General features: G+C 44.6%; 2 protein-coding genes and 1 long non-coding RNA gene across 20 annotated transcripts in view; 1 reads left to right on the top strand and 2 right to left on the bottom strand.

Moving 5' to 3' along the window:
- Window positions 1–4123, bottom strand: part of LOC148381991 (clathrin coat assembly protein AP180-like) — a 13468-nt gene extending 9345 nt beyond the window's left edge. For 5 of the 13 annotated variants that reach the window (XM_088362136.1, XM_088362140.1, XM_088362143.1 and 2 more), the window contains exons 1-8: window positions 3440–4121; window positions 1147–1289; window positions 997–1072; window positions 709–811; window positions 545–638; window positions 363–474; window positions 180–286; window positions 44–85 (exon numbers count right to left, since the gene is read on the bottom strand). In XM_088362136.1, the coding sequence (XP_088218262.1) occupies window positions 44–85; window positions 180–286; window positions 363–474; window positions 545–638; window positions 709–811; window positions 997–1072; window positions 1147–1289; window positions 3440–3569 (807 nt within the window). In that variant the 5' untranslated portion in view covers window positions 3570–4121. Of the gene's footprint in view, window positions 1–43; window positions 86–179; window positions 287–362; window positions 475–544; window positions 639–708; window positions 812–996; window positions 1073–1146; window positions 1290–3439 lie in introns of all 13 variants that reach the window. The other 8 variants (XM_088362141.1, XM_088362147.1, XM_088362137.1 and 5 more) reach the window with 3 other exon arrangements.
- Window positions 1–10405, top strand: part of pgm3 (phosphoglucomutase 3) — a 26788-nt gene extending 16383 nt beyond the window's left edge. For 3 of the 6 annotated variants that reach the window (XM_088362154.1, XM_088362152.1, XM_088362153.1), the window contains 13 exons: window positions 392–488; window positions 7061–7269; window positions 7334–7518; window positions 7704–7771; window positions 7851–7984; window positions 8106–8298; window positions 8450–8607; window positions 8697–8780; window positions 8846–8944; window positions 9089–9208; window positions 9268–9390; window positions 9470–9643; window positions 9715–10405. In XM_088362154.1, coding sequence (XP_088218280.1) covers window positions 7063–7269; window positions 7334–7518; window positions 7704–7771; window positions 7851–7984; window positions 8106–8298; window positions 8450–8607; window positions 8697–8780; window positions 8846–8944; window positions 9089–9208; window positions 9268–9390; window positions 9470–9643; window positions 9715–9804 — 1635 coding nt within the window. In that variant the 5' untranslated portion in view covers window positions 392–488; window positions 7061–7062 and the 3' untranslated portion in view covers window positions 9805–10405. Of the gene's footprint in view, window positions 1–375; window positions 489–6429; window positions 6686–7060; window positions 7270–7325; window positions 7519–7703; window positions 7772–7850; window positions 7985–8105; window positions 8299–8449; window positions 8608–8696; window positions 8781–8845; window positions 8945–9088; window positions 9209–9267; window positions 9391–9469; window positions 9644–9714 lie in introns of those variants that run through there. The other 3 variants (XM_088362155.1, XM_088362151.1, XM_088362156.1) reach the window with 3 other exon arrangements.
- LOC148381989 (uncharacterized) lies at window positions 9954–12163 on the bottom strand. Its single transcript, XR_015854409.1, has 2 exons — window positions 11987–12163; window positions 9954–11376 (listed from the first exon to the last, which is right to left on the bottom strand). It is a non-coding gene; the product is annotated as an uncharacterized LOC148381989 (long non-coding RNA).

Here is a 12163-nt window from a genome sequence, read left to right as displayed (position 1 = left end):
GAAGTGGCAAGTGTCTACATACATGCGCTTCAGAGTAACTTACATAGTTAATGTCGGGGATGTCATTTTTGTCAACTCCAACGGTCTGAAGAAAGAAAAAAAGTTTTGTTATATCGTCAGTGTAGCCGTGTTGCCGTGTTTGTGTTCAAATAGTTCACCCGTGGCATGTTAGCAAATACCTCCGCCAGCTTCATGAACTCCCCGATTTTAGTCACCCGAGTAAGGAACCTCTTGTAGATCTCTAACGCTTCCTTACAGTCGCTCTTTTTCATCTTGAAATATTTCTCTGTATCAAAACAAAATAGTCACAATCGTGGAATTTGCACACACTTGAGTTGTTTTTATCTTGTTTCCAAACTGACCCAACATGTTGATGATGCCATCGTTGTAGGATGCAAAGAGCTTGACCAAGTCCTTGAAGAGCAGCAAGAAAGCGGCGTTGATGATGCCGTTGTTCAGCTCCTTAGGATGAACCTGACACCGAACGGGTAAGACAAAAATAATTACTAAAAGCCGCCAAAGACGTGAAATCATAGCAACTCACGTCAAACTCCAGAAGCGTGTCGATCTGAGTCTGCAAGACGGGCATGCCCTTCAAGAGCTTCTCCGTGGTCATGGTCCTCATCACCCCCTCGGCTCTGCTCGGCAAACACACTTGAAATCAAGTCGGCGCATTGAAAGAGGGCGCGGTCGCCGACGCCGTCGTACCCTTTCTTAACTCGAGTGAAGTCGAAAGCCATCTGGCGGTAGGCGAAGGCTTTTTCATTCAGGTAGCGGCCGTACCGTCTGATGAACGTGGACATGTCGTAGCCTTTGAAAGAGAGGCGAGAATTTCAATGACTTGTTTCTAAAGAAAACAGTTTTTCACCATTTTCCTATTCCTGACTTTTGGGTGCGTGGCTAAAACACCTTTGGCTACTTTAGCGTCAGCGCATAATGCATAGAACAAATCTGGATAAACGGTGTTTCACTGTTGCCCAAACATGTTCTTTTTACCATTCGAGCCAGTTTTGTCGATGAAGTTGCTGAGGTTAAAGAGCGAAGTCCTGGAGGCCAAGTACTGGATGAACCTCTGCAAAGGAAAGGAGAGCATTTCAAAAGCAGCACAGAGTTTTGCGTAAAGGACGCGGACAAAGGTGTACCTACCTCATTGCCGTGCACACACATGTGGTGGGTGGTGACCAGGGCCTTGAAGACCACCACCCAGCTGGCGTTGGTGGCCCGCTCGAAAAGCGTGTCGGCCATCTGCGGGATGTTCACGTTGGTGGTGTTGGTGGCCGACACCAGGTCTGCAAAGGTGAAAAGATTTTCATTTGATGCCTCGATAGTGCTCCCTACAAAGTCAGCAAAATTACAAATGATGTGACTTTTGAAGTGTACCTAATGTTGTGTCCGGCAAGTACATATGTACAGTTATGAGGATCTCGAAGGCGGTGACATTGACGTCAGCAAAAAGGCGAGCATCAAGTATTGGCTTTGTTATGGAAGTGGCCGAAGGCCGTTCGACAGAGCGGACCTTGGCCTCTCCAAAAATAGATCAGCTAGATCAGCCCACTCAAGTGCAGACCGGCAACACAGTTTGGAGACAGAGTGGCCACTAAAATTGTCATTAGTTTTTTTTTAGGGCACCCGCACGTCACTGCTCGCATATTTCCATGTCGTTGCTGTTGACATGCTGCACATGCAACATGGCTGACACCCGCCGTCCAGCGCAAGCAATGGCCGTTTATGTAATCTCATAAGTGTTCTTTCAACACTCGCTCATACGCCACCAGTCACCTTAAACGTTTTACCAAATTGTCACTTGTAGTAAACAAACACGGATAATAAACTTGCTAATGAAGATTGACTTGAGCTATAGAAAGACTCTTACGATAATCCGCCGCTTCTAAGAATGATCTGCGAGCTCCCCTGTTAGGCAGGCCGCTTCAATGGGTAGACCGGGACGCTCCATTGAAAAGCCAATCGTACAAGAGATGAGTCCCCAAAATAAGACTTGGGAGTGACTCAAGCGCGTCACCACGGCGCTGTTCTAGCCACAGCCCAAAAAAAAAAAACATAACGGTGAAAAAGAGATTAACACTACTGCTCCACAATTCCGTTCGACATTGTTCTGTCTTTGCACGTGTTCCTCCATTATCTTTAAATATAGAGACTGTATTAAGGAACACGTCTCTGTATTGGGTCTCCGGGTTCTCTTAATAATGTACATCTGAATGCGTGTGTCGTCATGGCAACAAGTGATCCTACAGAGTTCTTATTAGCAAGATAGCATCACGCCGGTCAGTGCAAGACAAACGGAAATTGTGTAGTGATGGTGATGGTGCTGAGCCTGGCGATTTTTAGGTTCAGTTTGAAGATGTGGCAAGAAAAGCAATCCTACATTGTCGCCTTTTGCAGTGTAAATAATGCAGGGCAGCATTGGCCGATGAGTGAATTATTCACAAGGGGAGCAGATCACAATGGAAGACACGAGAGCACAAGTGGCAGTAAAGATCAGAGCAAAAAACTCGACGCACACGCATCATGTCTGTCCTGCCAGGCCAAAATTCATCAATTCCATGACAATAGTGGATATAAATAGTCGACACGGCCGTGTTTTCATGCAAAGGTTTTGCCGATGTAAAGAAGAAAAAAAAAATTAGACCATGATAAATTAGGTCAAAACTTTTACCACCACTGGTGTGATCCATAACAACCTGACTAAAAAAAAAAAAAAAAATCTTAAGGGTTAGGGTAAGAAAGAACAAGTCTAAAAAAATTCAAACTGACATTAAAAGTACCCTTAACAAACTTGAGATGTTCTCGTGGGCTTTCCCTGACAAAGCAATTTTTTTGTGAAAATTACTATTATTATTATGGAAATAGTTTGCTTACTTACATACAGCACAACAGTACGCAAAGAAAATACACGTAATAAATACAGATTGGTTATTTACAGTCTTAAATTGAGCTGCAATCTTGCCCTCGCATCAAATTAAACCCGTAAATCAGTCAACTAGTGCAGATGCTACAAGCTAATTGCTAACACGCCCGCCTGCATGCAATGCTGACTTTTTATTTGTCTCCATGACGACAAGGACATGATGTGTGTTTATGTAGTTGTGTTGCTCTGAGCCTTGGCCATTGTGCCTGCTAAATCATCCTTACTGGTTCTTCGCCACATTTGCGTGCGCACGCCCGCATGCAGCAAAAGGGCCTGCCTGCCTGCCTGCCTGCCTGCCTGCCTGCCTGCCTGCCTGCCTGCCTGCCTGCCTGCCTGCCTGCCTGCCTGCCTGCCTGCCTGCCTGCCTGCCTGCCTGCCTGCCTGCCTGCCTGCCTGCCTGCCTGCCTGCCTGCCTGCCTGCCTGTCGGTCTGCCGGCCGGCCTGCCTGCCTGCCTGCCTGCCTGCCTGCCTGCCTGACTGACTGATTGACTAAACGGGGCACGCAATACTCACACTCCAGGTGCTTCTTCTTGGGCGCCATCACTTCGTGCGTTGTAGCCTTACACACGGCCCTGGCCATGTCCGAACCCGTCAGCTGGTACTGGGCCGCAGCGATGCGGTCCGTGAGCGTCTGACCCGACATTTAGACCCCCTTATCTGGAATGCTTAATAAAAAAAATAATTTAAAAAAAAATTAAAAAACTCGATCTAGCTGTACAGCAAACGAGCCTGTGACCTTCTCCCTGTATAGATGGAAAAACAGCCCCAAGATGATTGATGGGTCATCGAATAGAGCTTTTTAAGGGATAAAAAGAGCTTTTGCCGGCTTGAATATACGCGATGTACGCTTTTCAGCACGGTGGACAGCTCAGACGTCTCTTGGTTACGTAACAAGCCGCTCTTCCCTAGCCTTACAATCGTTCCAAACAACACGCGCAATTTTTCCTTTTTGGATTGAAATCAACGCTCCATAGGTGCGTTATCCGCTCCGGATTATTCCTTCCAAACGTCCAAAATGTGCGGCGCTTTTCTGCGGCATCGAATGCGCAAAAAAAAAAAAATGGACGTGGAGGAGGAGCAAAGAAGCCACGACGGAAATCCCTATGCACCTTCCCTTACGCTCATTTATTTATTCTCCATCAGTATAGCCCACCCGCCAGAGGGTACTTGGACATGGGTGGTTGACACACGAACCAGCCTGTCTCTTAAAGGGGAGGACACACGAGTCACAAGCCAACAGGCTTATCCATCCGGCCATTTATTATCTGCAGCAATTTTTCCTCACAAAGGATCAATAAATCACCATCACGTGGGTTCAGCACGACTGAATCGAACCTAACATCAGAGATTTTGTCAACATACTGGTCCGAAAATGAAGTTGCTAGCACATAGGTTTGCACGATGCACGAGAAGTATCCACAAATACGACTGGTTCATTGATTTTTTTTTTCGTTTTAAAATAGACACCATAATTAAAATACATCTCGATTATATCGTTTGTTGTCTTGAACGAGTAAGGAAAAGTCTAACAGTATGGTTATCATTTTTTATTTCTACAATTGACCAGCAGATAGCGCTATTGAGCATTGAATTTATGAAAATTTATGGCACGCCCAGCGTCCTGACGTACACGGAAGTTGAGCCACGTAGGCGAAGGATTCACATATCCGGTGTTGTGCTCGATTTGGTTCCCCCTGCCGCGGGAGCGCGCACCCCTTGTTTGGAAAGCGAAAAACCGATACCGTACGGCGTCGTACGGCGTCAGCACTATGTTGTTTTCAATAAAAACATGAAGAATTCACGTTTGCGTCAGTCAATTTTAATTTTTATAAAGGATTATTCTCATTGGATGTCTTTAAATTCATCCGCGTTCTGCCATTGAAGCGGGGTGCATTCAAAGACCAGTCGTACAGACGGAACACTCACTTACTTCACCAAAAAGCAACGATATAATTACGTGAGCTCTTTGCATAAACCTCGATGCAAAGAAACTCCTCCTTTTAGGTACCGTTACATGCTACAAGGAGTATATATTACAAAGGAGACTTTATACTTAATTGTGATCATCATTCATCCATCCATTTTATTACTCAGGTATTTTCAAAGCAAATTAATATTGTTGCATTTATTAATTTGCTTTAAAATGACAGCGCAATATAATTAAAAGGTGACACTATAGCAATGTCAAACGTGTTCATTTAAGAAAAAGCCACACACGTTTTGTGATCAAATCTTTCATAACGAGAATGATTTGAGTGAATTGATTTGAATGAATAATTGAGAAGAAATTTCAGTTCTGAAGGCTCCTTTTGTCCCAAGCAAAGTGAAAGGTGGTGGGATACAAATTGTAACAGGAACGCTGTAAAAAAATGTCAAGCCGTGAATATTTTTGCCCCCCTCCCATTTTGAGAACGGTGAGTCCTGGACATCGACTGGCTTTTTTTCTGTCTTCCTGGGGGTCTGCTCAGGTAGTGTGGCAAATTTGAACAGGTTCCCTCATTCCTAGCCCAAGTTACAGGGGGGGAACATATCCTCACGGGTGCCCCCCTGTAATTTGGCCTAGGAATGAGGGAACCTGTTCAAATTCGCCACACTACCTGAGAAGACCCTCAGAAAGACAGGAAAAAAAACAGTTGGAGTCTAGGACTCACCGTTCTCAAAATAAGGGGGGGGGGGGGAACATATCCTCACGGGGCCGCCGTGAGAATATGTTCCCCCCCTGTAATTTGGCCTAGGAATGAGGGAACCTGTTCAAATTTGCCACACTACCTGAACAGACCCCCAGGAAGACAGAAAAAAAGCCAGTCGATGTCCAGGACTCACCGTTCTCAAAATAAGGGGGGGGGGGGGGGAACCTGTCCTCACGGGGCCGCCGTGAGGATATGTTCCCCCCCTGTAATTTGGCCTAGGAATGAGGGAACCTGTTCAAATTTGCCACACTACCTGAACAGACCCCCAGGAAGACGGAAAAAAAGCCAGTCGATGTCCAGGACTCACCGTTCTCAAAATGGGAGGGGGGCACAAATATTCATGGCTTGACATTTTTTATAGCGTTCCTGTTACAATTTTTATCCAACCACCTTTCACTTTGCTTGGGACAAAAGGAGCCTTCAGAACTGAAATTTCTTCTCAATTATTCATTCAAATCAATTCACCCAAATCATTCTCGTTATGAAAGATTTGATCACAAAACGTGTGTGGCTTTTTCTTAAATGAACACGTTTGACATTGCTATAGTGTCAGCTTTTAACTATATCATTCAATACCTGAGTAATAAAATGGATGGATGAATGATGATCACAATTAAGAATAAAGTCTCCTTTGTAATATATACTCCTTGTAGCATGTAACGGTTCCCAAAAGGAGGAGTTTCTTTGCATCGAGGTTTATGCAAAGAGCTCACGTAATTATATCGTTGCTTTTTGGTGAAGTAAGTGAGTGTTCCGTCTATATGACTGGTCTTTGAATGCACCCCGCTTCAATGGCAGAACGCGGATGAATTTAAAGACATCAAATGAGAATAATCCTTTATAAAAATTAAAATTGACTGACGCAAACGTGAATTCTTCATGTTTTTATTGAAAACAGCATAGTGCTGACGCCGTACGGCATCGGTTTTTCGCTTTCCAAACAAGGCGTGCGCGCTCCCGCGGCAGGGGGAACAAAATCTCACGGGGGAACCAAATCGAGCACAACAGGGGGAACCAAATCGAGCACAACACCTGTCCTCGTTGCAAATAATATTGCAAACAACAAACAGTAAGTCTTATCCAATTCAGTGCAGCGAATTTGCATGTTTGCAGACTCTCGACAGTTTTGTTAGCATCAATTTGGTGTTGTGGTTGTCTGAATGAATTATGGTCGAGAATATCAGTTGGGCGTATTCATGGAATTTGAACTTTGCCTTTCCTGTATTGTTTTTTTTTTAGTTCTGTCAGTGTCGACATTAAAGTATATTTTAACCCTAACGCTGTTATACTTTTATTAATACAAACGGTCTTCAGAGTTTTTAAACTAATCTACAAATGACTCATTTATCATTTGCCATTCCAGAAGTACTTTAGTTATGCTTCCAATCATTGTCAAATTAATCTCACATCTGGCTGACTGATGTCTTTGTGATGTTTGTTTCAGCGATGGCCCACTTGGAGGAAGTGTCCAAACTGTCTGAGGTGCACCCCAAACCCCCAGGCTTGATCTTGCAGTATGGCACTGCTGGCTTCAGGACCAAGGCTGGCCGTCTTGATCACGTGATGTTCCGCATGGGTCTGCTGGCCACGCTGCGATCCAAACAGACCAAAGCCGCTATCGGGGTCATGGTCACTGCCTCCCACAACCCCGAGGTGCTCCTCACCGTAGTTTAAACGTGACACCTTCCTCTGTCCTAACTTCCTATTAGTCCCGCAGGAAGACAATGGAGTGAAGCTGATTGACCCCATGGGCGAGATGGTGACGACTGGTTGGGAGGACTACGCCACCCGGCTGGCCAACGCGGAGCAGCAGCAGTTGCTTGCGGTGCTTGAGGATATTGTGGAAAAGGAAGACATCGATAAGAGCCAGAAAGCCTTGGTGTTTGTGGGCAAAGACACCAGGTGCAGTGGAATGCCTGATAACACGGGTCAATTTGGTAGATTAGACATGTTTTAACAGAGGACTTAGTATATTTGCCTATGAATATTTATATTGATTTGTAGTATATTTGCCTATGAATATTTATATTGATTTGCTTCAGTGTTTGTTGATTTATATGTTGGTTAACAAAGAAACAAATTCACAGGAGCAGCAGTCATAGCCTGTCTCGAGCGGTCCTGGATGGCGTGTCCTCATTGGGAGGGTGCAGCAAAGGTTAGCATCACAAAGCCGTATAGGAGTTTATATCTTGGCTGTGAAATCTTAAACTGCTTACATCCGTCTGTCCAATAAGACTACGGCTTGGTAACCACGCCACAGCTCCACTACATGGTTTGCTGTCACAACACGCAGGGGCGCTACGGCGAAGCCACGGTGGAAGGATACTACATTAAACTCTGCCGGGCATTTATCGAGCTCACCAAAAATGTAAGTTACTTGCTTTGTAGTCTGTGAGCAGGTAGCTGTTTAAATAAAAAATAATTGGAATAGCAATTACAAATAGGCAGGTAGATAAAGTAAAAGGTCATCAGCAGTGTCTTTTGCGTAGACACCCAACCGCACGGATGACCAGAAGCACCTGACGGTGGACGGCGCCAATGGCATCGGCGCACTGAAGCTGCGCGAGATGGAGCATCACCTCAAGAGAGAGCTGCAGATTTCCCTCTTCAACGAAGGGCACGGAAAGCTCAACCATCAGTGCGGGGCCGACTTTGTCAAAGTGCAGCAAAAGCTGCCCACAGGTGGGATGCGCCGACTGTTGAATTTGGTGCAATTGTGATTGGCAAGGAATGTGTCAAAGACATTATTATCTGTGTATTCATTTGAATACGGTGTTTTTATGTAATGTTTTATAATGTTTATTAGAAGTTTTCTTCTCTGTTTCCGTGGTAGGCATCAAGGTCCAGCGTGGCGAGCGCTGCTGTTCATTTGACGGAGACGCCGACCGCATCGTTTACTACTACACCGACTCCGACGACCGCTTCCACTTGCTGGACGGAGACAAGATAGCGACGCTCATTAGCACATTCCTCAATGAACTGCTCATGCAGGTATGAAAGGCATCCTGTGTTTGATTTTCTTTTTTTTTTTTTTTTGCAGCTAGTAGACCACTGCTGATAAAAATGTATGTTTCACATAGACCGGCCTAAATTTGAAGATAGTGGTGGTGCAAACGGCGTATGCTAACAGCAGCTCTACGCTCTACTTGGAGGACACCATGAACGTGAGCACGCACATTGTTACGTTCACGCAAAGGAAACGCTAACAAATGTTTTTGCTTTGGTTCAGGTGATTGTGAAGTGCACAAAGACGGGAGTGAAGCACCTTCATCATGCAGCGCAAAAATTTGACATCAGCGTTTACTTTGAAGCTAACGGCCACGGGACGGTAAGTGTTAAATTCTAGCGTGATCTCCCCCCGCCCGCTTGCTAACCAAAACAGTAGCATTTAATGAGATATGAAAACAGTCTCCCAGATCAATGTAAAAGTGGAGTCTCACTGCCACGTTATAAACAAGTTGCCTCTGTCCAGGTGTTGTTCAGCCGTGCAGCCGAGGAGAAGATCAAGCAATTGGCTGAGGACGTCAACACAAATGACACAAGGAAGAGAGCGGCCATTCTTTTGCAGCACACCATCAACGTCACTAACCAGGTACTAAGTCCACCGTAATCATCTTGAGTCATGACTGCTGTGTGCTGTTCCTCCCACAGACAGTAGGCGACGCCATTTCTGACATGCTGCTGATCGAGGCCATATTGGCCTTGAAGGGAATGACTGTGCAGCAGTGGGACGCCATCTACACCGACCTGCCCAACAGGCAGCTTAAAGTCAAGGCAAGGCAAACATGCACGCTTGGTGCTTTTTCCTCCATCTGCTTGTCATTGCGAACCTGTGTGTGCGCGCGTGTGGCAGGTAGCGGACCGGCGGGTGATCGACACAACAGACGCCGAAAGACGTGCAGTGAGCCCAGCGGGCCTGCAGGACGCCATCGACGCCTCCGTGGCAAAGTATCGACAAGCTCGCGCTTTCGTGAGGCCGTCCGGCACCGAGGACGTGGTCAGGGTTTACGCTGAGGCGGGCACTCAGGTGAGGACAACTTAACTTCTGAGCCTTAGATGCTGCTGCTTACACCCTTTGTGTGTGTTTGCTTTTTTTAGGAGAGCGCTGACTCGTTGGTACATGAAGTGAGCCTTGCAGTGTTTCGTCTCGCTGGCGGGGTGGGAGATGAACCAAAACCTTTGCACTAGAACAACAACTCTTAGGATCTTTGCCATTGTTAGCTAACACTTGAACTTGTGTTGTCTCGATGCCAGCCTGTTTACCCTGATACTGAGACTGCTGACGAAAACTTAAAAATGCAGTTATAAAACACATTGACACCTATTCAATGATCGTATTATTTTGTAAAATCCTTTAATCGTTGACATACTTATTGTTCAAATAAATTAAAACATGATTTTTTTTAAAAATGATTCATCAACAAAATAACCAGCAGATAAATCAATTACAATAATCGTTGGCAGTGTTTGCAATGTTATCAATGAATCTGTAGCACCGAGTTGCAGTGCAATCAAGTATTGTACCAGCTTTTTCTTTTCTTGACCTATGAGCTCATGAAAATGTATGACTCTACTGTTGTTTACAATCAAATCATGAACCATGAAGTGATATTTTTTTTAATACTATGACCATACTATACTATACTATACTATCGGCTTTTTGGGTTAACAAATCGTGTTTACAGCTGGCAGTTAAAACAATTAGACTTTGTGGTTGGACTTTGCTGCACAAACAAATATGGAATTAATGTGACTGAATCTAAACAGATTAAACTTTCTGATTACTTGCTGTCTATTGTTGATAAAAAAAAAATTGCAAAATTGCAATCGAAATATGACTTCATCAGGTTGGGTGTCGTTGGTCCAGCTTTGGTCCGAGGCATTTGGTTGGTACATCATACATACATACATAATACACACACACACACAAACACACACACACACACATACATGCATACATACACGGGTGATAAATCTATCATAGATCTAGCTGATTGATCATATAGTCTATGATAGATTGATGGATGGATCGATGGATAGATGGATGGATATAGCTCTATCTCATAGCTCTATAGATTCATCTGTCAGATCTATCCATACATAGATCTATCACTATCCATACATAGATCTATCATAGATAGCTCAATCATAGATCTATCACGGATAGCTCAATCATAGCTCTATCACGAATAGCTCAATCATAAATCTATCACGCATAGCTCAATCATAAATCTATCACAGATAGCTCAATCATAGATCTATCACGGATAACAATCATGTCAATCATCATGATTGAGCTAGCCATCATGTCGATGGATGGATGGATGGATGGATGGATGGATGGATGGACGGACGGACGGACGGACGGACGGATGGATAGATGGAGAAAGATACTTTATTGATCCCGGGGGAAATTTAGGAAATCATTAAACATTAGACAAATGGTTCCTAGTGGATTCAAGGCGACACATTTCCCTTCAAAAGTTATTGACCTGATTTGTTAAGACCTTTAAGATAACCGCTCACCACTCGGGGTGAGGCTTGCAGGCGGGTGTTGGTTCTCCTGACCCGTGAAAGATGCGCTGCACACCTGGAGCTGGTAGGGCCCCATCAATTTGACGGCGGTAGGAAGACATCCTGTCAGGACTGGAGCTCACAATGCTGATTCTTCTGCAGGTCTCTCACACCTTTGACTGGCCCCAGTATCTTCAGCCCTTCCCTGGAATTCTGCAGAAATGCCCAGCCAATGCGTGACATTGCCTGCAAAGCATTTGCACAGCATTCAACAAACAACAATTAATCAAACAAAGCACCCATCTACCGTAATTTCCAGACTATAAGCCGTGACTTTTTTCCAAAATTTTGGACCCTGCGGCTTATAGTCAGGTGCGGCTTAAAGAAGATTTTTTTCGTGATTTTTGTGATGACTTGATCACTTTTACTCTTAACACTATTATATACAGTAAAAGCTACAAAACAAACTGACAAATAACTCGTTTTCAAATCAGACCAGTAAAAACTGGTCAAATATTTAAAAAAAAAGATATTAAAAGTGAAGACAATTTGCAATTCTAGTAATGACACACAATTTGATGCACAATTTGTCTTCGCGGGCCACATAGAATGATGTGGCGGGCCGTATCTGCCCCCCGGGCCTTGAGTTTGACACCTGTGCTCTAAACCCTTTCTCTTACTCTGCCATGTCACTCAGAGATTACACAAAGCAGTGGCGCTGTTTGGACCATCTGCATTGTATTAAAACCCAATCAATCAGCATTTAAATTCAATTCTTCTGACATTTTGCTATCCAAAAACAAGTTGTAATGAATGTGAACTTTTAATGCATTTTATTCAGAAGGTTACTTTGAACCTTAAACGGCGGCGCGGTGTACTTATGGATTTTTACGGCCTCCGGCCTCCAGGGGGCGCTCTAGCAGGAAGCAAGAGCGAGACAGGCGAAGAAGAGATAATGCGCCGAAGAAGACGTGCTAGTTTGTGTTTTGATCGTCTCGCGCATCACGCAGAACGCGATCAATACGGACATTAC

The sequence above is a fragment of the Syngnathus floridae genome, chromosome 19 (genome assembly GCF_059516105.1).
Source record: "Syngnathus floridae isolate MCC-2025c chromosome 19, RoL_Sflo_1.0, whole genome shotgun sequence".
NCBI lineage: Eukaryota > Metazoa > Chordata > Actinopteri > Syngnathiformes > Syngnathidae > Syngnathus > Syngnathus floridae.
Note: the sequence above shows the minus strand (reverse complement) of the source record. Positions and strands in the feature narration are given on the sequence as shown.